Source organism: Hypomesus nipponensis, chromosome 6 (genome assembly GCF_054491055.1).
Source record: "Hypomesus nipponensis isolate SF chromosome 6, ASM5449105v1, whole genome shotgun sequence".
Lineage (NCBI taxonomy): Eukaryota > Metazoa > Chordata > Actinopteri > Osmeriformes > Osmeridae > Hypomesus > Hypomesus nipponensis.
In genome coordinates, this window is record NC_140366.1 from 13,167,935 (window position 1) to 13,190,286 (window position 22,352).

Here is a 22,352-nt window from a genome sequence, read left to right on the forward strand (position 1 = left end):
ATATATTTAATTATAGTGCAAAAAGCGACAGGTCTAGTTCACTTACATATTTAGTAATACTATATTCGTGTGTAAGTATTGACTCATTTTGTATTGACTCCTGCAGTCACTATCTGGTCATCTGTTTGGTCAATGCAATTTCTGTCGCTCGGTTCATTGTCGTCTTTTTCTAATGAAACGAGCAACCCAACAGTTTGTGTTGCGTACCGTGGTTCATTAGGGTCCAAGACAAGGCAACGTGAGAAAGGTGGCATGCTGTGGTTCGATCGAGTTCATGTGTTCTCACTCGCTCAGGAAAAAAATTCGTAACTGGTCCTTGAAACACAAAGATCTGTCTTAACGAGTGGGATCAATGGAGAAACGCGGTCTGTAATGGTGTTTGGACGAGTAGTCCCTAACAAGGCAAAACATGTGAACGTTACGTTACACTAGCCTGCAACGAAGCTGTGCACCTCCTCCAAGCCAGTCTGCACTCTTCTGGAAGACGCTCCGTTTCCATGTCGCCGATATAGCTTCATTATAAGTCGGAGTGAAATATCTCTCGTTTTGATTTATGATCAGTTTCTGAATTATTGGCCAATGCTTTTATCTCCACGTTGATTTAGGAAAAGCGCTTTCACCGAGGACACTCGAAGGACGTATCTTCAGTGTCTGGAGGTTTCTCATTGGACTCGCTTTGATTATTTCGAGATTTTTTGTTTCGTTTTGTGTGGATAACGTACCGAAATACTGGTTAACAGGAGCGCAATTTAAATTGCTGGTTAAAATACAATGGAAGAACTATTCAAACAAATGTTTTTTTCGTTCATCTTAATAAAGAGGGAGATAAGATAGATGTGACGGGGAGTCCCTTTTGCCCGACCTTTGAGGACCCAATGCAACATCGTCCAGTAGCGATTTTTTTCTTTGTGAAGGACAGCATCATATCAACTTGCACAACACTCGAGAGTGGGGAGCATAGCCTATACACTTTCACATATTTCCTTAAATACCTTTTTATTTTCCATATTGTGAAAGGTGCACAGATGCATCTCGGACTAGATGAACCAGTGCGGGAATGCCAATACAATCAGATCTGCACGCGCAACTCGTCGCCTATGGATTCCTCGCATAAGAAGAAGAAAATACCCCAGAGGAAATGGCAAATCTTTCCTGGAAGAAATAAATTCTATTGTAATGGAAGGATCATGATGGCAAGACAGACTGGCGTTTTCTACCTTACACTGGTCCTTATTATGGTCACCAGCGGGCTATTCTTTGCTTTCGAGTAAGTGCTTGTACAAATACACCTCAGGCAAGACCCTATCCACCAGGATGCGCACGAGCGCATTGTTTTGAAGCAAGTTTATTATACTGTAGGTCACATATTTAGTAGGCTTGGTCCGTAGACCAAAACTAACGATTGTTTTGGATTAGACTTTGTGGTTGTGTTTCATTCAGCTATTCTGACCCCCTCTCCAAACTTAAACTCAAAAACATCCACCGCAACTCGCCTTTACGGTTGGAGGAAGGCCTGTGGGATACAGTCACAGAATGGTCTTAATGTAATGCCATTTGATTCATTTAACAGTGAGTCCCAAGGGTTTCCTATTTCCCCAGTTTGACCTCCAAGCATGGGTTCAGGCAGACATGGGTTTGGTTCAGGCAGACATGGTTTGCCTTTTGACCGGGTGAAGAGGGTTCGATTTTCAATTCCAATTGGATAGAGACGGCATGTGTTTTGCTTAGAAAATTTTGTATTGGTATTAACAATTTTTTTATCAAGTGAATATTAATTGGATCAGGCAAAAAAAAGTGTCTTATTGATCAAGAAAAAAACACTTAAAGTGTGAATTAACTGTGTTTCATATTGGTAATGGTAATGAGGAACATGTGCATAAACATGTGCATAAATGTCAGGTGAGTAAGAGAGCTACTCCATACATTCCACAGTTGACCGAGTTGTATTTTGATTCCTAGAGGCTTGACATGCTGAGAAATAACACAAGGATGTCTTGTGATGGAAGTGTAGGACAAACCCTCTCTTTCAAGGGAGCTAACCACATGGTCACCCTCTCTCTCTGATGCTGCTTCACAGGTTGCTCCATCTGATGTCTAGTGTTTTCTTACAGGCGGTTCTCCAGGTTTCCTGTTGAGCATTTGTTGTACACAACAAAGTTTCACGTGAACTACTCAAATCCGAGTTGTCATTTTGTCATTGAAATTAAAATGCAGTTGTACATTTGCGTGTTTTGGTGCAATAGCTGAAAATGATTTGTCGCCAATTACAGGCTTACAAGTAATGACTTGCCATTGATGCAACATTATGTCACTGCAGTGACTCATACTGGAACTCCATTTTGTAACAGTATTATTAAATTACTGTGAATCGTTGTTACAACTGCCAGTTCCAGTTTGCAAACACATAAGCGAGGAATCTGAGAGTCTGAGATTTCCTTGTCTACCCATCCCCCCATCGCTTTTTTTGTGTGGTCTTTCAGTCCTCCCACATTCCATACCACAACTTCCAAGGCACGGCACCCCAGTGTTCCCGTTTCCAAGGTAACAGTTTCCTCTCAAGCTCTTTGTGTCCTGTAGAACAGCTTGCGTCTCCAAGGTAACAGGAGGAGAGTCGCAGATTGTCCCAGTTACATTCGTTTGGTTGTATTTGACTTTCGGCTGAGGGTAGAAGTATTCTTCTCTTTAACCAAGCTTTTGAAGTCAAGTTACCCAAAATCCTCAATTTATATTGCAGCAACTCCCATAAGTATAGGCAGGATTTCACTGTGATTCAACCTTCAACCAACTGTTCATATTTGTTGACAGAGCTCATACTTGTTTTCCTGCTTTCATACTTGTTTATAGCACTGGGCCCACAGAATCATTCTTGTTTTTTCCCCCATTCTACAGAAACAATGAAAATGTTGTGTTCCAAATAGCTCCCATCCTTAAAGAATTGCTTCAGAAAGGTTGCTCATTTTTATCAAGGAACTTAAAATAGTTGGAATAACAATGTTTTGGGTCATTTTCAAGTGTTTTATTGCCCTTGAATGACGTTCCACTTGAAACATGAGTCTGGATGCCAGCTTCAGGATATAAACCCTGTTGAATAAGGCCGCCAACAATAACATCCATTCATAGTCATTCCAGTCAGACAGCGCAGAACAGTTTTAAATGGGTCTACTTGGACAGCTGCTGCTATTTCCAATCCTAGCTTCATGATCAGATAAGATCTCAAGACCTGTCTGTACTGATTCATTTACAGCTTAGCTGTCTGGTACATCAGAATAAAGACTTACATCTATTTAGGATATCTGTCTCATGCATAAGGAACTGATGTAAATATGCCTTAATAAATATAGATTAACTATATTGATCACATTGTCTTTTCTGCCTTTTGTCTGGAAGTGCAAATTCTTAATTAAATTATTGAGGAGAAACATTCCTGTTCATTTTTGCCCGTGATTTGTTATCTGTAAATGTAGAAAGTTATTCAGAGATATTCACTTGAAGCATGTGTCAGGCTGTGGTGTTCCTCCTTGCTTCGTCCCCTGAGTCTGCAGAGCTGTGTGGAGCTGTGTGGAGCTCAAATCTCATTTGAACTGTCTATCTTTTAAGACCCAGGCTGGCCTGGATCTATCACGATGATCTGGGCATGAGAGGACCTACAGACAGAATACTTTGAGAATTCCAGATGTCATGCCAAGAACAGCTGGATCTAAGACTCTCATTTCCATCCACAAATGTCTCAGACTGTTATATATATATATACATAAAGACACAAACCATGGGAAATTGCCTTACTGTGTTTTGTTTTTAAAAAGATGCCTCTCTTTAGTTGACATAATCCTTTGAACAGACATGAGTGCATGCCTTTTATTTACTTTGTTTGGTTATGGATGCCTGTAGTTTAAAAGTCTTGGAGGGGGAAAAATTATATTCTGTTTCATATTTTTCTTTCTAAAAAGGTCATTGCTCCTTGCTTGGTCTTCTAATGCTTTCAAAATGAATTTTAGAAATCAAAAGTTACGAGTGGATTATGGCCCAGACATGAAGTGGATTGGCACAGGCCTGGTATTAGTGGTACAGCTTTTCACTCGTTTCCCCTCCTTAAAAAAAGAAGAAAGAAACCAACAACCGCTAACTAGTGACCTTTGTCCCCCTTTCTCAAAGCTTTGTCCATGTCTGTGTTGCAGCTGCCCGTTCCTGGCGTCCAACCTGACCCCCGCCATCCCAGTCATCGGAGGGGTATTGTTCTCCTTTGTGGTGGGGATGCTCTTCAGGGCCAGCTTCACCGACCCTGGGGTCCTGCCTCGCGCCACACCCGACGAGGCTGCCGATCTGGAGAGACAGATAGGTGAGCACCAGCCCGAGACCTGGATGTCCACTCGCAGACGCCGAGCACTGGGATGTTTTCTCAACACTTTGTCCTTATTTGTGTCTGTGGTTTACAAGTATTTAGACAGATGTGTCTGCTTGTCAATGTGAACTTCAGTTTTCGACTGAGCCTTTGCAAAATGTTTGCTTTCTTTCCAAATGGTATTCGTGATGATAAGGAGAAACGTTTGTGTTTAGAATCAGCAGATCGGCAGAACTGGCTCAGCCACAAGGCATTGCAGCTTTATGAAAATACATTTTCGGAGGTTGGTTGTGATAAGATCTTTAGGCCTTATCGCTCGTGTCTTACATCTTCTGGGCACTGAGAAGAATCAGTTACATTCAGTCACAGAAACTTTTGCTAGAAGAAAGTCTAGATGTTTATTTAGATTGCCTTAGGTTGGGTGGTATTGTAACATTCCTGTCAATCATGAGAGGTCAGCCCTGGATAATGACCAAATTTAGGCATTGAACAGTGTTTCCTTAGTAGATGAAAAATGTCTACCTCAGCCATTTTGAAGGCTATAAATGAAAGGAAATACTTTTCTGTTATTTTTAACCTTTTTGTTTGTTGGCTGCCTTTGTCTGTGGACAGTCCCTGTTTTCTTGATGCACATCTTGGAATAACATTCTGCATCCTGTTTAAGAAGGCCAAGATGGACAGTGGAGCAACAAACAACCATATGTGGAATTTCTTTATTTTGCTCAGTTTAAGTACTGGGAAGTATTTCAGACAGGCTATAGTCCTCAATTTCTCGGCCCTCATTACAACAACGTTTCATTACTTCTCTGTCATTCTTCCTACCTCTCATCTTCAGTCTGACCCCAAATTAAAACTTGCAGCAGCTTAGTGCATTTAGAGTTTTAGGCAGACATAATTTTTTTCACAGATTCTGTTGCCATGTACAGTCTTATTTACAATTGTGTAGTCTCTACAAAACCTGTGCTCCTTAACTTTTTACACTTCACTTAAATTAAACCACAAACTAATGAAGGCCTAGTGAAATGTTAACAAGGAAGAACACATTTTACGAAAACAGGCTGAGACAGAAGTGCTGACTCTTTGCAGCAGTTGGAGCATGGAAGGGGAACGACAGTGAGGAATCTGTCTCTTTGGGCCCCCCCTCTTTAGACCCCACTCAGGAGAATAAATCATCCAGTTTGGGGAAGTGAGGTGTGACCCCCTATTTGAGGAGGTGCATTCATGTATCTGGTGTCAGGGGTGTGTGAGTCTGCATGGATGTGTTGGGTGTGTTGATGGTGTGTGTGCGGTGTGTGTTTGTCAAAGTGGAGTGCTGGGTCCTGCTGGGCAGATGAATAATGTAATGTCAAGTAAACAGTGAGCCCCTGTGCCTTCCATCAACCCCCCCCCCCCCCCCCCCGGCACTGTAAATTGCATCTGTGAAAAAAGCCAGTGAAATATGCTGACTGTGACATACAGTACATCTCACTCAGAAGCTTTATACTCGGTTAGTGCCATGGCGTGACTTTGTTTTCTGGGAATTTCTCCTGAATAGGACGTTTACTTAAATGTATTGCATCATCAACCATCCAACCATACACAGTTCGAGGTTCATCCATGTTTACTCTTTATTTTGAGTCACCTGTAGACAGCCTGTAGATGTTCATACTACCAATGAGCACAATGTCAGAACTCCAACTTTGCTCATATTTAACAACTGGTTAGGGTTAAGTTAGGTATTGGTAATGAATCATTTGTTGATACATCCACAGATTGACTCTCTTGATAAGATGTTATCTCATCCATCATAGGAGAACTGATGTGTACATTTAATGTAGCAATCCTCTACCCTGAATTCTTTAGATGCAGGTAACGGGTCCAGTGGGCCAGGATACCGGCCACCCAGAACCAGGGAGGTGCTGATCAACGGGCAGACGGTCAAGCTGAAATACTGCTTCACCTGCAAAATTTTCCGGCCGCCGCGCGCCTCCCACTGCAGCCTGTGTGACAACTGTGTGGGTGAGTGGAGCTGCATGCACGCTCTCTGTCTATGTTCAAACAAAAATAGAAGACCGATTGTTTTATACAGAATGTTCCACCAAACCCACTCACTTTTCACTCCTGCTGATATACCCCCTCACTCTCTCTCTCTCTCTCTCTCTCTCTCTCTCTCTCTCTCTCTCTCTCTCTCTCTCTCTCTCTCTCTCTCTCTCTCCCTCCTCTTCTCACTCTTCCTCCTCATCCCCTTTCCTCTCTTTCTCTCATTTGCTTCCTCTTTCCCTTGTATCCCTCCTCTTTCTCATTCTCTCTTTCCCTCTCTCTCTCTTTTTATCTCTCTCTCTCTCCCTCTCTCTCCCTCTCCCTCTCTTTCTCCTCGGTTCCTCCCCTCCCTTCCCAGAGCGTTTTGACCACCACTGTCCCTGGGTGGGGAACTGTGTGGGCCGGAGAAACTACCGCTTCTTCTACCTGTTCATCCTCTCGCTCTCCTTCCTCACCCTGTTCATCTTTGCCTTCGTGGTCACCCACGTCATACTGAGTGAGTAATGCCTGTCACAACCACACGCACACTGTTCAAGCCCTGATAACAAACAGCAGTTGCCCTGTGACACACACACACGCACACGCACACACACACACGCACACGCACTGCTTTTCCTCAAGCAATGTCCCCCTGACACATAAAGGATGTGGAAAATGATCCGCCATTCACGTGGTCCCGGTGTGAGGATGACAAGTGTCCAGATGCAACACACAGTCTTCTTACTGTAATCCAGAACTAACTAGGCTGTTCTCACCTCTGGACTTTATGTTAATGCCCTGATACTGTAACTCACTGTACAGTATGATTTGCAACATTGATTTTACAGTTTAGACCCAATTTCCATGTGTATTAAATGCACTCAGCAGTTTTCTCAGATAAACAAAGGGCCAATGCTAGAGACAGATGGAGAAGCAGCAACTCTATGGTGCACTTCATCTCTGTAATGGATTAAATGAGTGGCTTTCTTATTGATCCAGCCCTCCTCTCCTCCTCATCCTCCTCCTCCTTATTTCTCCTCCTCCCTTCCTCTTCAATTCCTCCTTTTCCTCCTACTCTTCTCCTCCTTCTCTTCTTCCTCGTCCTCTGCCTTATTCCTGGGTTAGACCAGGCTTGTGCTCCAAGCTGCTGACGCTGTTCTTTCTCTGGGTGGGGTGTGTGTGGTGGGGGTGGGGGACGTGGGGTGGGGGTGTGGGGTGGGAGGGGGGGGGGATGTGGGGTGGGGGTGGGGGTGTGGGTGTGGGGTGGGGGTTTGGGGGCAGAGCTGCAGAGCTGCCTCTGCTGCTGTGTTTGTGATCACAGATCAATCAACCACAGCAGAAGCATTGGAGCATGGGGAGAGTGCCCTGGCCCAGGGAACACGGGGTAGGTTGTCACAGTCTAGGGAGCACAGGGTTAGTTTTTCCAGTCTGGGGCCCAGGGAAGCAGAACCAGTATAGAACCTGGAACGGCTCACAAACAGCTTCCTCTAAATGAAATCAGGGGATAATGAGTGGATTAGTAGTGAACAGGTCTTGATTAACGATGAATGGAAGACATCCAATGCAGTTACTGCATCAGGGGAGGTGGATTGTGTGGGGCAGGAAGGGGAGAGGAGTGTTGATTGGGTTTGGGCTGTTTTCTTTATCTCCCACTGTGTAGAGTGAGCGGATGATGGAGAGGGCTTCGAAACCCGCTGTCAATCATTCAGGTTTCTAGGAGTCTTGAGTGCAGAGTTGTTGTTTGTCCCAGACTTGAGGCCTGTAGACCTCGTTTTACCCCTGTCTTCACCACTGTTAGGACTTGAGAGGCTTTCAGGGTGATGAGCTCGAGTCTTGAAGTCCAGTCTGCAGGATTGTGCTCTCTGGGGGATAGTATCTCTCTGCCAACCCTGAGCCAGCCAACAACATCAAAGGGAAAGCCCTTGATAGTTTCATATTCATGTCACTGGTCAGCTGGTAGAATGTAAAGCTGCTGTTGTTGAGCTCTGTGATTCAGATTTCGAAGGTTGCCTTTGCTGTGTACATGTTAAGTGTTCAATTGCGCCTGACATAACATCAACCTTTCATGTCTTCATCTGCAGGATCCAACCGGACAGGATTCCTCAGCGCACTTAAAGACAGCCCTGCCAGATATCCTTCCAGAAGGCTCTCTTGGTCCTCTCCTTCCACCTCTCTCTCTTTCTCTCTCTTATTGGTGTGTAAAGTTGTCTGCGTCATGACCACATGTAGATAAGGGAGGAGATATAGAGAGGGTTTCTAGACAGCCTCTCCCTTCAGTCTGAGACACTGATTTCCACTGAGTAGCAGGAGCTTCACTGCTGCTCTCATTCCGTCTCTGCCTCTGGCCCCTCACGCACCTGACATGCCCCAGCTAGATCCTGAACAGGCAAACACACACATACACGCATGCACACAAACACACACATTTAGGCCTGTCAACCTGCGGCTAGGGACGAGACCACACACTCTCATAAAGCACACGCACACGTTGGAATCCCATGAACACGCACTTTTGTACGTGCACAGACATACACCCACTTTCACACATGCACACTTTTAACACACGCACACACACACACACACACACACACTCATTATTCCAGACAGAGTGAGGCAGGGACAGGGCTTGTGTTTTCCCAATGTGCTTTCTTTCTCTCACCCTCTCTCCATTTTTGTCTTGCTCTTTCTCTGTGGCATATTATTAAAATGTTTTATTAATCTATTGCATAAATTAGTCAATAGGAATGTGTTTATTTAGCCATTTTACCTGCAGGAATTCAGGGCATTATACAGCACAGTGCTATGTAGTGTGCTGTCTAGGAAATCCATGTCTGTGACACAATCTTTGGGTGGTTGATATGTCCTACTGAGCCACACCAACGTACACCACATACTGGGGTACCCACACTCATAGGAAACTATAGTCTTGTATGATTAGTTGAGAGGATGATGAGGCATGTTTATTCGTCCTTGCTGTGTGTGTGTGTGTGTGTGTGTATGTATGAGACAGCGGTCTACAGTGTAATTCCTCCTTGACCACGTCCTTCACTGTGCTGGAGGTGGTGGTGTGTTTCTTCTCTGTGTGGTCTATTGTCGGCCTGTCCGGTTTCCACACCTACCTGATCAGCTCCAATCAGACGACAAACGAAGACGTGAGTACGAACTGGCATCGTCTCGCCCCCTCCCTCACCCACACCGCCCTCCACTCCTAGGCTTTGAGATATCTGTTTGGTTTGACATCAAGGACCATTTCATGTTTGAGGGCACCGTGTAATTCCTCTCTTTGAATTCCCTATTCTGGCTGTGGCTGAATCAAATGCTTGCCGCGACCACACCTCATCCTTCCTCTACTGTCTTCGTTGCTCCTGATTGGTCCCCTTGGCAGATCAAAGGCTCGTGGTCGACCAAGCGTGGGAAGGACAACTACAACCCTTACAGCTACGGCAACATCCTGACCAACTGCTGTGCCGCTCTCTGTGGACCCCTCCCACCCAGGTGAGCACATAGCCATGCCCTCAAGAAACACTCTCTCTCTCTCCCTCCCATACCCACTCTCTCTCTCTCTCTCTCTCTCTCTCTCTCTGTCTCTCTCTCCCTCTCATTGTGTTTCTCTCTCTCATCCTCTATCTCTCTCTCTCTCAGTCTCTCTCTCCTCCCTCTGCCATGTCCCTGTCACCCTAGCCTCCCCTCTTTACTGGTATCTCACTCTGTTTCCCCTTAGTCAGCAGATACAGAATGCCTCAGGGCCAATCAGACCTTAAACTGTGCTTAACGAGAGTTCAATCAAGATAGTCATCAGAGCCGAGCAGGAATAATTCAACACATGCTATCATTTTCGGGTCCTATTTTTTCAAGGGAAACTTAATTGCCTCGTCTTCCACATTAAGTTGACTGGAGCCTTGCAGATTGTTGTTATTCCTCCCCCCAGCATATGGGTGGGGGTTATTACACCTCAACATAATGCAAGCTGGCCTGACTGTGAGAGATATGCAATTCACACTCCCTAGTGCCTCTAGTGATTAGAACACTCTGACAGAAACATTGCACTGTTTTCATACATATGGTATATTAATGATTCATTAACCAGCCCCCAATTCCATAAATCCCATCCAGATGGTGTGGAGAGGAGCTGAATTATGTGTGCAGTTTGTTCTGTATGTGTATGAGCTCAGTCTTGGCGGAATTTCACACATCATTAACAAGTTTCCTGTTACCTCTGGGGGATGTGTTGGGAGGGGGGGGGGGTGCTCTGCACTGACAGGTGGCTGCCATCTGCTGTGTGTGTGGGCACTCATGGAAGGATCTAGTCTGGAGCATTTACCTACCTACACATACACAGGTTCTTGCAGACCTACAAACACACACAGGCATGTTCACAAACACACAGCTCACCTGCATTGTTTTATCTCCTCTCTATCCAGTCTGGTTGACAGAAGAGGTTTCATCCAGCCAGACACACCCCAACCAGCCTCCCACTCCAATGGTGCCAATTTATACACCTCCACCCAGCTTCACACTCACATGGTAAGCAATGGGTGTGTGTTTGTGTGTGTGTGTGTGTGTTTGTGTGTGTGTGCGTGCGTGCGTGCGTGCGTGCATGTGGAGAAGGAAAGGCTTAAAGCCTACTTGTTAGATGTTTCGTGTTCTGACAGACCAGGCTGACACTTTAGTATTTACTTCCTCTGCTGTGTCAGAGTTAGATGGATGTCAATGACCAATCACCTCTAAATATTGCAACAGCAATTCACTCACCCAAAGTGTCCATGCTTGAAGTACCTATCTATTTTTCTCTACCTTTCAATTTATTTTCCTCTTTATCTCTTTGTTTATCTCTTGTATTTCTCGTACTCTTTCTGTCTATCTCAATCCTGACAACAGTGCTTGAAATTGTAGCGCCTCAGGTTTTGAATTGCACTAGGTGGCATCATCCCCTTGGTAACTGCTACAGTCGTAATAGCTGAAGCAACCCGGTCCCTCTCCCTCCAAATACAGCCAGGGTTAGACTGCTGGAACCAGGGTGGGGAATACTGATGAGAAGTCCTGAGGCTTGAAAAACTCTCTTGAAAATGTATCATCAAGCGGAATAATAATAGCCTATTTATTATTATTGCCTTACACTTAATGGCGAAGGGGTGATGTTTATAATGGAATGGTTGTATGTAAGAACTTGTTAAAGTATTCTATGTAGTACAGTATATATACTGTATGTAGGATAATGCATCATACAGTATTTATGGTATTGCTAACTTTGTCTCTCTATTTTTGTGTTTTTCTGTTAACCTTCATATCAATGTGTATTTCAATCCTTTTTTCCCATACCTTTTCTCTTGCACTGTTTACTTCATACACCTTCCTCAAAACTTGTGACTTTATCTCCTCACTTTATCTCCTTCTTGCCTTTCCGCCCGTCTTCCCTCCACTTCCCCACATCTCAGTGTGACCAACATCAGTGCATTCAGAGCACCAAATTCGTTTTACAGGCCGCTGCCACTCCGCTGCTCCACAGCGACCCAGTCATGCTGAGCAGGGGAGCTCCACTCCCAGGGAAGAGCTCTCTGGGGGGGCCCTGTGTGTCCCTGGCCTCCGTACAGCCCTCCCTGCCCTCCTCCATCCCCAACCTGAGTTGCGCAGGGGACATGCAGACTCTGAGGGATGCCGACGCACACTGCCACCACCATCACTTTGTCAGCCCGGACCAGGAGACTCCCTCGCCGCCAGGGCCAGGCCCGCTGCCCTGCGCCATTCACATGACCCATGGTCACACCGGCCAGCTGTACGACCCGGCTAGCCAGGACTCCCTGCACGAGGACTCTGTCCGGGGCCTGGTCAAGCTCAGCTCGGTCTGAGCCCCACCTCCAGACTCCCTCCAGACACATCCTCTCACATACTCTCCACTGCCGGCTCAGGACCAAAGCCATACTTCCAGTCCCACGCCCCCAGACCCAAATCTTTTACTCACCTGTGGAGATAAGCTACTCCAGTGCCAAACAAATCCTCTCAGTTTCTTCATTGCACTCAACCAGGACCAAAGTCAGGCCTCCAGCTTGTTCCTCCTTCGGTATAGCCAGTCCCAGCTGTAGCAAGCACGGACATGGGTAGCTAGCTGCCTGCCAAAAACCCTCTGGCCATATTCTCCATGAAATGTCATTGTACATGCATCAGCATTGAAAAAAAACATGTAATTCCGTCAAACTCTCATACTTAAAGGTTGACATTGTTGATTTTACACCATAAGAAGGCACAACAATATGTTTTTTTCTAATTCTTCAGGTTCCATGATCAACTGAAAAGACATGAATCAGGACTTGAGAACTTGTGATGTCATGTGCCCATCAAGTCTGGTGATGCTCTTTTATAAAGAAGAACACAGCTAGCAAGGGGCTGGGCCTGAAACCATGCCCCTTGTTTGAGATTGTGGGTATGGATACTGTTAATTGTGATTGGTGGTGTTCATCAGTTCCAGTGTGAAGCGAAGAAGTTACATTTTGATCAAATGTGAAGCCAAAACAGTCAATAATATGCTGTGCCAAGATTTTTCATTGACTTCCAGCTGTTACATGAATGCCTGTGGATATTAATAAATTCACAACTGTTTGTACAAGCATGTTCTGTTCATTTGTTAGTCTGCCCTTTGAAATGGCATTGCATTTACATATAGGCCTGCACAATGACGATAGATCTTATTTTCCGATTTTATTCGTAGCTACTTTATCAGTCCTGTATGATGTGCTTACCTCTGTGGATTGGGGCCTCTGACAACATTGTCATGTAAAGATAAGCGATCCTGTGCTAGGCTAGTGAGGCGATGCTAATGCTAACATCAGTGTATTGAAAGCTTCACAGTGCTCTCTAGTGGATATAAAGGCTGAGGCTAACACCTTACCTTAAACCAACTGTATATGCATTATTATTACATTTTCAATTCAGCATCACTTGCTCATAGGATCTTTCTGTTGGGACAGATTTTCTAATCCACATTGAAGATCCACAAAGTTATTTTATTAAGGTCAAAGAATGAGCATCTTCCAAAATACAGACATGATCGATGACGTGATGTATTGCTTTTTTTATGATAAAAATGAATATTAATCAATACAATACAAATGTTTACCAAAACAGGTGTGTCAGGTATGCACAGTCGGGGTAGGCACGTAATAAATGATCATAGTGTGAATGATCTGTGGATGCTTGCATAGGAGGGTGATGGATACAACATTTTGTTCGTGAGACTCTTTGCTAGTGTGCGACCATCATTTTGTTGGGTATGAACGGTATAAACTTATTAACATTTTCCTGATTTCACAACTCTTTCTTCTGTTTCCTCTGCTTTTGTCTGACACATGATCCTCATTTTGGTCAAATTGCCAAAGTAACCAAGATAGCTAAAAAATAAAACACCATCAATAAGTATTTATATACACTGAGTCCCTGACAGGTTTAGATTATACATGTACTTAGCAGTAGCCCTAAACTGTTATTAGAATGGAAATGTAGCAATGCAACAAATGCAGTGTATCTTACTAATACAAAGCAGTAATTACATTAGATGCCTTTAACAGAAGAACACACGTTAAAGCAAAACACAATGATTTAAAATATGCATTACATCTGAGTGGTTACAATTCATTTGAGGACTTTTGAGGATCAGTGATCAAAATGATTGATTAACTATTGCTATTACAGTAAACACACTTATGAAACAGATCAATATCTTTAACTAATCATGCTGGCCTTTATAAATTAATAATCACATAATTTGTATTGACCTGCTCTGTTTAGAAATATCTGACTCAACAGATTACAGACCAGTTGTTAATTACATTTTGTCAGCCTCACAGCAAATTGCTATATTCAGGTATTTATGAATACCTCATCCACATCACTTTCATTAATAGTGCTACATTTCAAAGCATTCATGCACAGAGGAATTAATATGAAGGACCAGGTAGAGGCCTTGCAGCCTAGCTGGGTGGAGTTAGGGGAAGTGAGGTGTTCTTTGAGAAAGCTGCTCAGCTGCACACGCTGGGGAGGGTCGTCCCAGAGTTGGAGGACTCTCAGAGGGCGAGTGTTGATCTCTGGTCGGTTGTGGAGGTGGAGTGACGAAAGCCTTCACCACATCTTGACGTCCAGTAGCTGCACGTCTCCCTGGACCTCCAGCTCGTTGATGCGGCTCAGGTCCTGGACTCTGTACTTGTACTCCAGCAGGTGAAGGCCGTTCACTGCCACCATAAACTGCTGGGCTTCACACAGGATGATCATCTACAGCAAACAGAACACGACATGGGGTCACAACGACTTACGAGCAATGAAAGTGTGATGAAGAACTGTGATTTTGTCTGTCCTGCATGAGAGACTGCTGAGTTTGGGGCTGGGGGGGGGGTTACAACAGTAAAACTTGCATAAGAATGGGTTGTTGCTCACCTCAAAGTACTCCCCGGGTGTGAAGGGGAAGTTGGGCAAAGACTTCTCCTCAGGACCCCAGCACTGTTTCAGGTAGGAGTTGCGGACAAATACCCCGTTCTTCATTCGGGGGTTCAGGTGCAGCGCTATGTCCTCCGTGTTTCCCACTCTCAGGTTCACAGAGAAGCTGCAAGGTTAACACACACCACAGAAGAAAACATGACACACCCGGTGGTCAGGGACAACACAATCAGTACGAGTAGCTACTGATGCCAGAGCAGGGATTAGCAATTTGCATTTTTTACTGCTACTTTGTTAACCATCATTGACAATGTTTGTACCTGTGTGGGTAGAGGCTGGTGTGTCCTTTGATCGTGATGGTGTGTCCTGGACTCAGCCCCTTTAACAGTTTCCCTCTAAAAGGTAGGCTCTGGGAAAGCAATGATAAAGTCACATTTGATGTCTTTGGTATATTACGTAAATCATGAAATGTTTTGACGTACAAAATGTAAAAAAAGACACAAACTTACAAAGTCACCTGATGATGAAACCAATGCCTGTCCAAAATCAGAAAAAAAACTTTTCAGAAGGAAGTTATATGCGTCACACCCAAAAAAAAAAGAAATTCTGACAAGTTCCGTAAATTCCTTACATTCGCTTGTGTGACTTGGTTCACTACATCAGGTGGAGTTGGAATTGACTTCTAAAAATTTGGATCACAAAACACATTTTCCTGACAGGTATGATTTAGAGGTAACAGATTGAGATATAAAAAAAAGTATTTCATTTACAGTTAACAAAACATGATGAGCATTCAGCCTACTCACAGAGCTTGGGATGAACCCTACGGCCTGAACATTGACCTTTCCAGATATGGCCAGAGTATCCACTCTATCCAAATCAAGTCTATGTTTATACTCCAGCATGTGTGCCCCGTTCACAGCAACCTGAGGTAGGGAAAAGAGGACACATATCAACCCCAACAGGGATGAGGTCACATTACTCACATTTGTCTGTTCTGAACATTTCTGACAGGAGATGGCTTTAAATGTTCCAACTTCCACCCAAAAAGGAAGTAAAGGGAATTGGAAATTAAGGATTTACCCTCTTATGGCTAAGTAGCTGTTTTGAATTGTTTGTTTAACCAGTAAGACAAGGAAGTGAGATCATTTGGCTTCTGGAGTCTGTCTGCATAATTATATAAAACAGATCTTGCTTTCAGAACAATAACCGAACCCTCTTTGTTCCAGGGGAATAGGGTTCATTATACATGTGTGAGACATAACAGTATTATTAAAATGATTTAACAGCCGGATCCAGTTATTTTAAAAGACTGTCCCACCTACATAAAAAAAACTATGCCCCTGCTTCATTCTAATGAAGGGGGTTGACAGGAAAGCAACAATCCTATCTAAATAGCACTGATTTGTTTGTTTGAAACTCTCACCTTGAACACATCTTGATGCACCAATACTATGATCTCAAAGGAGGCCCCAAGTGCAAAAGGCATTTTATAGAATATCTCCTCCTTGCCCCAACGTTCTCTCTGCAGTGTGTTACAGACGAGGCAAGGAGACTTCTTAAATCGAGGGTTGAAGTGAAAGGCCACGTCCGCTCTCGGTTTTGTGCTGCTTCCACATGTTAAATCAATCTGGAACCTGAGGACAAAATACATAAACTAGTCTGATAAAAGTGAATTATCTCTTTCTTGTTCATGTAACCCCTTTGTTATAATTGAGTTAGTCGTGTACGACTTTTCGATGTGAATTTACCTTTCACTATCACTTGGAACCGAACCTTGAATAATAACCATCTCCCCTGGTAGCAAGCCGCCAAGGATTGTCCCAGCAAAGGGGATGGTCTGTGGGGCAAAGTGAAGATTTGGATGTAAAGGCAGACCACTTTCTTGGTTACAGTTAATTGGCTAATAATGCCATATGCCAACATTGGTTTGTCGAACTTTTCGTGTTTCTATTCGCTCGAGTGTTGACCGAAGCCATGTCTATCTAGCTTAGCTAGTAGCTAGCAGCCAACGTGTAGCTAATTGTCGTTAGCCTAACTAATCTTTGCTGGTGTAACTAGAAGAGGTATGGTCCTATAATCAGACAGTCTATCTAAACAACTCACCGGATTCATGAATGTTTGTCTCGGAGTTGTAATCGACATGTTTAAATAAGTTAAACTTGACAGTCAGCACACTGCTTAAGAATCCGAGCCAGACCAGTATCCCGAGCTTTTCATTAACAGCCTTGTTTACTTCCTTATACTAAATATGCGTATGACGATGGTCTTTCAACCAATAACATTTGAGGACAACTATAGCTCCGCCTCACAACCCATTACGTCCATCATCAACATAAGACGTTGAGGCACGTTTAACAACCAAAAGACAACCATGCGTTTTTCACAAAGTAAATGCCATTCACTCACACGTATGACGTTCAGAAATTTATTACAAATTCCCCATAAAAAAATCAAATGGTACACATTACATATGCGCCACACAAATTAAAACAATTTATTTACTGCAGGGGTGACAATGTTATACATCTATACAACAGCATAAAAAATCTAATATAACAGAATAAAAATAGTAATAGTATAAGGAGGTGGTCCACTTTGTCCCAGGTCCTCTTCAAGTGTCTTTACATTAAGTGTCACTGTGCCTTCACAGGGCTTTAGAAATCAGCATCCAGTCTGAAAGTGTTGTCAGTGGTGCCAGACATGACACCCATTCTCTGGTACTCCCCCACCCTCTTTTCAAAGAAGTTGGTCTTGCCCTCTAGAGAGATGTTCTCCATGAAGTCAAAGGGATTCTCCACTCTGTACACCTATACAATACAATAGTACAAACACGGGTTAGGGCATGCATGGTTAAAACACATCCAACAGGATAGGTTCCTCCAAGATCACAATTAGTCTTATTGAGAGACTTGTTGCTCTTGTAGGTTAGTTATAACAAAGTTAACTCTTGTACTCGCTGCGAAATATTTTACTGTTGATTATTTCTACAGGTACAATCTTGCACTTTTTGGGGTTCATGTTGCTTTAATTTGTAACTTGTATAACTGCATGCTCTTATGGGTCTTCCCTTTGGCACTTGTTTAGTTTTTCACACTGTATGCTTCATGTTTTGGCTGCTTGCAATGTTTGGGACTACCTTGTTATGATCAGTGACCTATGCTCTTTTGTAAAGCTCTCTTGGAAGTCGCTTTGGATAAAAGCATCTGCTAAATTCATAAATGTAGGTACACATCCATCGTTCAGTTCAAGCCTGGTAATGGGTCAGGCTCAGTCGGGCGTTTTTATCGTGTCGGCACCCCCAGCCAGTGGACCACATGCCCACTGGGCTGAGATACAGCACCAACACACAGCTCTCATTATCAGCTGAAGTTCATACCCCTGTGCGCCTCATCATCGCCTCTTAAATGCATTTACTTAAAGAAATCCATATAATAACAATTGTTGAGTCAGAACATCAATGGATGATATTGTGGGCCATTCTTACCTTATCAAAGCCCAGCTCAAGCATCAGTCTGTCAGCCACAAACTCAATGTACTGCTTCATCAACTCACAGTTCATGCCTATCAGTTTCACAGGCAGGGCTTTAGTAAGGAACTCCTGACAAAAGAACACAGAATGATGAAAAAAACCACTCTGATGCAAATATTTGTATTTTTTCCAAAGTAGACAGCACCCTGCTTGTCCACAAACCTGTTCAATCTCCACCGCATCCTTGATTATGTTTGTAACAGTCTCCTTTGAAGGCTTGTTCAACAGGTGCTTGAACATGAGGCATGCAAAGTCACAGTGCAGGCCCTGGAGAAGAAAAATAAATTAACTCATTAGACGGACCATAATGTTTGCAAAGGGAGTCAGCCTATGGTACATGCCAGTTGAGAAGCATTGGGTTTTGCTTTGTGTTAAATCAAAGTGAATACAATTCAACAACCATTTGCCTACTTTTTCAGTTCTATTTGTTTCACATTTAATGTCATGTTTCCTTCCTCATGTTGCTGGCTGCCAAATTAAGTATTTCTAAATGTAAATGTGAGACCAACCTCATCTCTGCTGATGAGCTCATTGGAGAAAGTCAGGCCAGGCATGAGACCCCTCTTCTTCAGCCAAAAGATTGCAGCGAAGGAGCCAGAGAAGAAGATTCCCTCAACTGCAGCAAAGGCCACAACTCGCTCTCCTGGAACACAAGCATCAAAAATTAGGGACGAACAGGTCAAACCTGATGTTATTTGCATCATTCAAGAGCCAGCTGTGGTAGTTGGTTAGCAACCAAACATACCAAATTCAGCCTTCTTGTTGCCAATCCAGTGCAGCGCCCAGTCAGCTTTCCTCTTGACACATGGGAGCGTCTCAATGGCGTTGAAGAGATACTCTCTGATAGTGAGAAAAGGGAACACTCCCATTATGAGACATTTTGATTCCATCTTGATACACTACAAAGAACAAAAACATTGAACAGAAGTGCCAACAGCGGCATGACAAGGCTCAGTCGGGCGTCTTTATCGTGTCGGCACCCCCAGCCAGTGGACCACATGCCCTCTGGGCTGAGATACAGCACCAACACTCAGCTCCCATTATCAGCTGAGGTCCGTACCCCTGCGCGTCTCATCATCGCCATAGAATCTACCATATACAAACACTGAATTTGGATACGTTTCATTGTGAATAATAAAAATATAGCGGTAAGACGGACCTCTCTTTGGAGTCTTTAATGTAGGTATGAATGAGCAGGCTGTACATCTCGGAGTGAATATTCTCCATGGCAATCTGGAAGCCATAGAAGCACCGCGCTTCGGTGATTTGGACTTCCTGTGTAAAGCGCTCCACCTAATGGCAAATAAATGAGGTCAAAATCAGAACCAAAAACAAGGGACATCCAAACATGGCTGCAATATGACTAATTACAGTTAACCCTTTCCCTCAAGACCACTCACCAGATTCTCGTTGACAATCCCATCACTGGCAGCAAAAAAGGCCAACACATGGGAGATGAAGTACCTCTCCTCATCTTTTAGAGACACCCAATGCTGCACATCTTTGGATAGATCAACCTAGTGGGGGGTGGAACATCAAAAATGTTCTCCATAGCAATGGGAAGGAAGTTATGAAGTACCATTTGTTAGCATAAAAAGCATGTTTTTACCTCCTCCGCTGTCCAGAATGAGGCCTCTGCCTTCTTGTACATCTGCCAAATGTCATGGTATTGAATAGGGAAAATTACGAAACGACGTGGATTGTCTTTCAAAAGTGGCTCATCCTGTGTGCTGTCTTTCGTCGTTTTTGGTTTATCCTGCGAACGGATAAAAAAAAGGAAATCAAGCTAGCCATTCAGGAATAATGTACGTGTAGACGAAGTTAGCTCATACATATATAATTGCAGCAAACTCTTAAAACATTCAACGTTACCATCCGTTTCTTATTAATCAAGTGTATGTTTTAAGTTAGAATAGTAAAGGTGCGGACAATGACTAGCCAACTTAAATTACATGACCGCTGATATACCGGAACAAAGACTGTTCCCTACCTGTGCTTGCGTGGAGGCAGATTCGACAAAACTGGCAAAATGTGAGCGTTTACAGGCGCCATTTGGTCCAAATTCATAATATAGAAAAGATTTTTCTAGAAATATATGCTATAGGCAGACCAATAGCTGCCAATTGCAAGTGACCAAAGTGTTGGCGCCAACATGGTCCACCAGTGCAAGAATTACCTACGCTATTTTGAAGGCAAAATACTAATATCATTTAGCACTCAATTGCATTGTTTAAAAAGCAAGCCAAACTAACTAGAGCGAAAGCTACCGCCACGGCAAATAAAGGCATAGTTAAGATAGCTAAACCACTTGCTTACCTCAGGATCTTCAAAGATTTTACGCGCCGTTTTGGAGGCAAGAACCCGTGTGTGGTTCAAGCTGGGAGGCTAAAAAAAGACAATGAATAGCCTAGTTTCATATCATTTTTCACACAGCACACAAGCAAATTATAGCTATATCCAGCCAATGCTGTTAAACTGAAAATATCGATTTGTATGTGTACCCAGAGCCATATAAAAAGAGCAGTGGCTCTGGGTATACCAGGTCTTATTTCAAATGCAGACACTGCTTTAACGTCTATCACAGAATTTAAACTTCGTAAATGTATCATGATGAGAACTAACAGTTCTAACTACCAATATGTTTACTTACAGTGTTCTCTTTGTCAATAAGTGTTATGTTATCAAGTTGAGAGATGATGGCGTTTTCGTTCTTCTTAGCAAGAGGAGAGCGAGCGGCGAGCATTTTCAATCGAAAGACGAGTAAGCAAATTAAAAACTAAGGAAATTAATATAAAAACGGATCCAATGTCTGGCAACGAGTACTGTGCCGGTGAGTTCTTTAAGTATGCGAATATTCTTCTTTGGGTTCTGGTTGAGGAAGTATGTGAACGTTTGCTCGGCATTCCCTTTTTATTGAAATCCTGGCGCTCGATTGAAACAACCAATGGAAGCCATGCTTTGGTTTAGATTCGTCGCTGGAGAGTTCATTGGACCAATCAGGGTGCGTTATGTGCACATGTGTCTCCTCCCAATATGGCGGCTTTGTTTGTGTTACAAAATCAAGGCGGTGGAAAGTTACAAAACGTTAAGGAAAGGGCGCGCAGATTAATTGTTTTCATTTGCTAAAAATAAATACATTAATTCAACATTCCGATTCTAGGAAATATATTTTACAGGACATAATCCACGGGAACTAAAGGATGGAATTTATGACGGTTTGCTTTGCTTATGATGCCTGGTGCTAGTATGACACAGTTTGACATACTTTAAGCGTTTAAAGTAAATTACCAATTGCTGCTGAACTTTACAAAAGTTAAATCGTTATACCATAACGTTATCATTGTGGTTGTAACATATCATATTTCGTTAAGTTGACATCAAACAAATGTCTGTCCTGTGGTTCCCGCCACCATTAGGGGTGGAACCAGTTCCTTTGGAATCCCCACCAAAAGTGGCTACTTACGAAATAGTAAATACCAGCAAACATGATCCAAATATGCCATGAATCAATGACCTAGGCCTATAATATTTCCTTTAACTGTTATTTAGGCAGTTATTCTGAGATTCTTCTGAGATTCTTCTGTAGATATGCTTTTTTATTCCACAAATGCATCCAACCAGAGCGATTATTTACATGTACATGTATTCATTTAGCAGACGCTTTTATCCAAAGCGACTTCCAAGAGAGAGCTTTACAAAGTGCATCTAGGTCACTGATAATAACAATTTAGCCCCCAAAACATTGCGGGTAGTTAAAACAAGCACATTGGGAACAACCAAAATAAGTGCCGAAGAACCATAAGAGCATTATAGCCTACATATCAATAAACTGAATATTATCAGTCTTACAGTTGTCTTGTAGATATAGCTGATGTCATACATGTATTTTAATTCGTTTTATAAGTGTTCTTTGTTAAACTCGTATCCCTTGTTTTGTCAGCTGTTGGTGGCGTGGCTCAGACAAAGGCAGTTTGTCTCCGCCTATTGGTTTGGCGGTGAAATATCTACCCGCACCTGTTTCCCGGGAAAGGAAAGGAGCCGAGATCGACAGCTAGGACTCAG

The 22,352-nt window shown here is 43.3% G+C and overlaps 3 protein-coding genes and 2 non-coding genes across 5 annotated transcripts; 1 reads left to right on the forward strand and 4 right to left on the reverse strand.

Annotated features, from left to right (window-relative positions):
• Positions 1 to 75: 75 nt before the first annotated feature.
• zdhhc14 (zDHHC palmitoyltransferase 14) lies at positions 76 to 12,904 on the forward strand. The gene is made up of 9 exons (XM_084700582.1): positions 76 to 1,267; positions 4,176 to 4,336; positions 6,182 to 6,337; positions 6,717 to 6,854; positions 8,419 to 8,467; positions 9,387 to 9,489; positions 9,723 to 9,832; positions 10,759 to 10,861; positions 11,818 to 12,904. The coding sequence occupies exons 1-9, from the start codon at positions 876 to 878 to the stop codon at positions 12,181 to 12,183; spliced, it is 1,578 nt and encodes a 525-aa protein (XP_084556708.1). The 5' UTR covers positions 76 to 875; the 3' UTR covers positions 12,184 to 12,904.
• Positions 12,905 to 13,314: 410 nt separating this feature from the next.
• On the reverse strand, positions 13,315 to 17,065 carry lgals8a (galectin 8a). Its single transcript, XM_084699442.1, has 9 exons — positions 16,865 to 17,065; positions 16,510 to 16,598; positions 16,185 to 16,395; positions 15,565 to 15,684; positions 15,390 to 15,440; positions 15,268 to 15,294; positions 15,079 to 15,167; positions 14,759 to 14,924; positions 13,315 to 14,596 (listed from the first exon to the last, which is right to left on the reverse strand). Exons 1-9 carry the CDS (start codon positions 16,901 to 16,903, stop codon positions 14,447 to 14,449), a joined length of 942 nt encoding a protein of 313 aa, XP_084555568.1. The 5' UTR covers positions 16,904 to 17,065; the 3' UTR covers positions 13,315 to 14,446.
• Positions 17,066 to 17,172: 107 nt separating this feature from the next.
• On the reverse strand, positions 17,173 to 21,225 carry rrm2 (ribonucleotide reductase M2 polypeptide). Its single transcript, XM_084699441.1, has 10 exons — positions 20,941 to 21,225; positions 20,607 to 20,675; positions 19,900 to 20,046; positions 19,691 to 19,807; positions 19,450 to 19,583; positions 19,036 to 19,130; positions 18,800 to 18,933; positions 18,453 to 18,557; positions 18,246 to 18,359; positions 17,173 to 17,568 (listed from the first exon to the last, which is right to left on the reverse strand). The coding sequence occupies exons 1-10, from the start codon at positions 21,031 to 21,033 to the stop codon at positions 17,416 to 17,418; spliced, it is 1,161 nt and encodes a 386-aa protein (XP_084555567.1). The 5' UTR covers positions 21,034 to 21,225; the 3' UTR covers positions 17,173 to 17,415.
• On the reverse strand, positions 18,024 to 18,161 carry LOC146287158 (small nucleolar RNA SNORD94). Its single transcript, XR_014762364.1, has one exon. It is a non-coding gene; the product is annotated as a small nucleolar RNA SNORD94 (small nucleolar RNA).
• Positions 19,237 to 19,374, reverse strand: LOC146287159 (small nucleolar RNA SNORD94). Its single transcript, XR_014762363.1, has one exon. It is a non-coding gene; the product is annotated as a small nucleolar RNA SNORD94 (small nucleolar RNA).
• Positions 21,226 to 22,352: the final 1,127 nt, after the last annotated feature.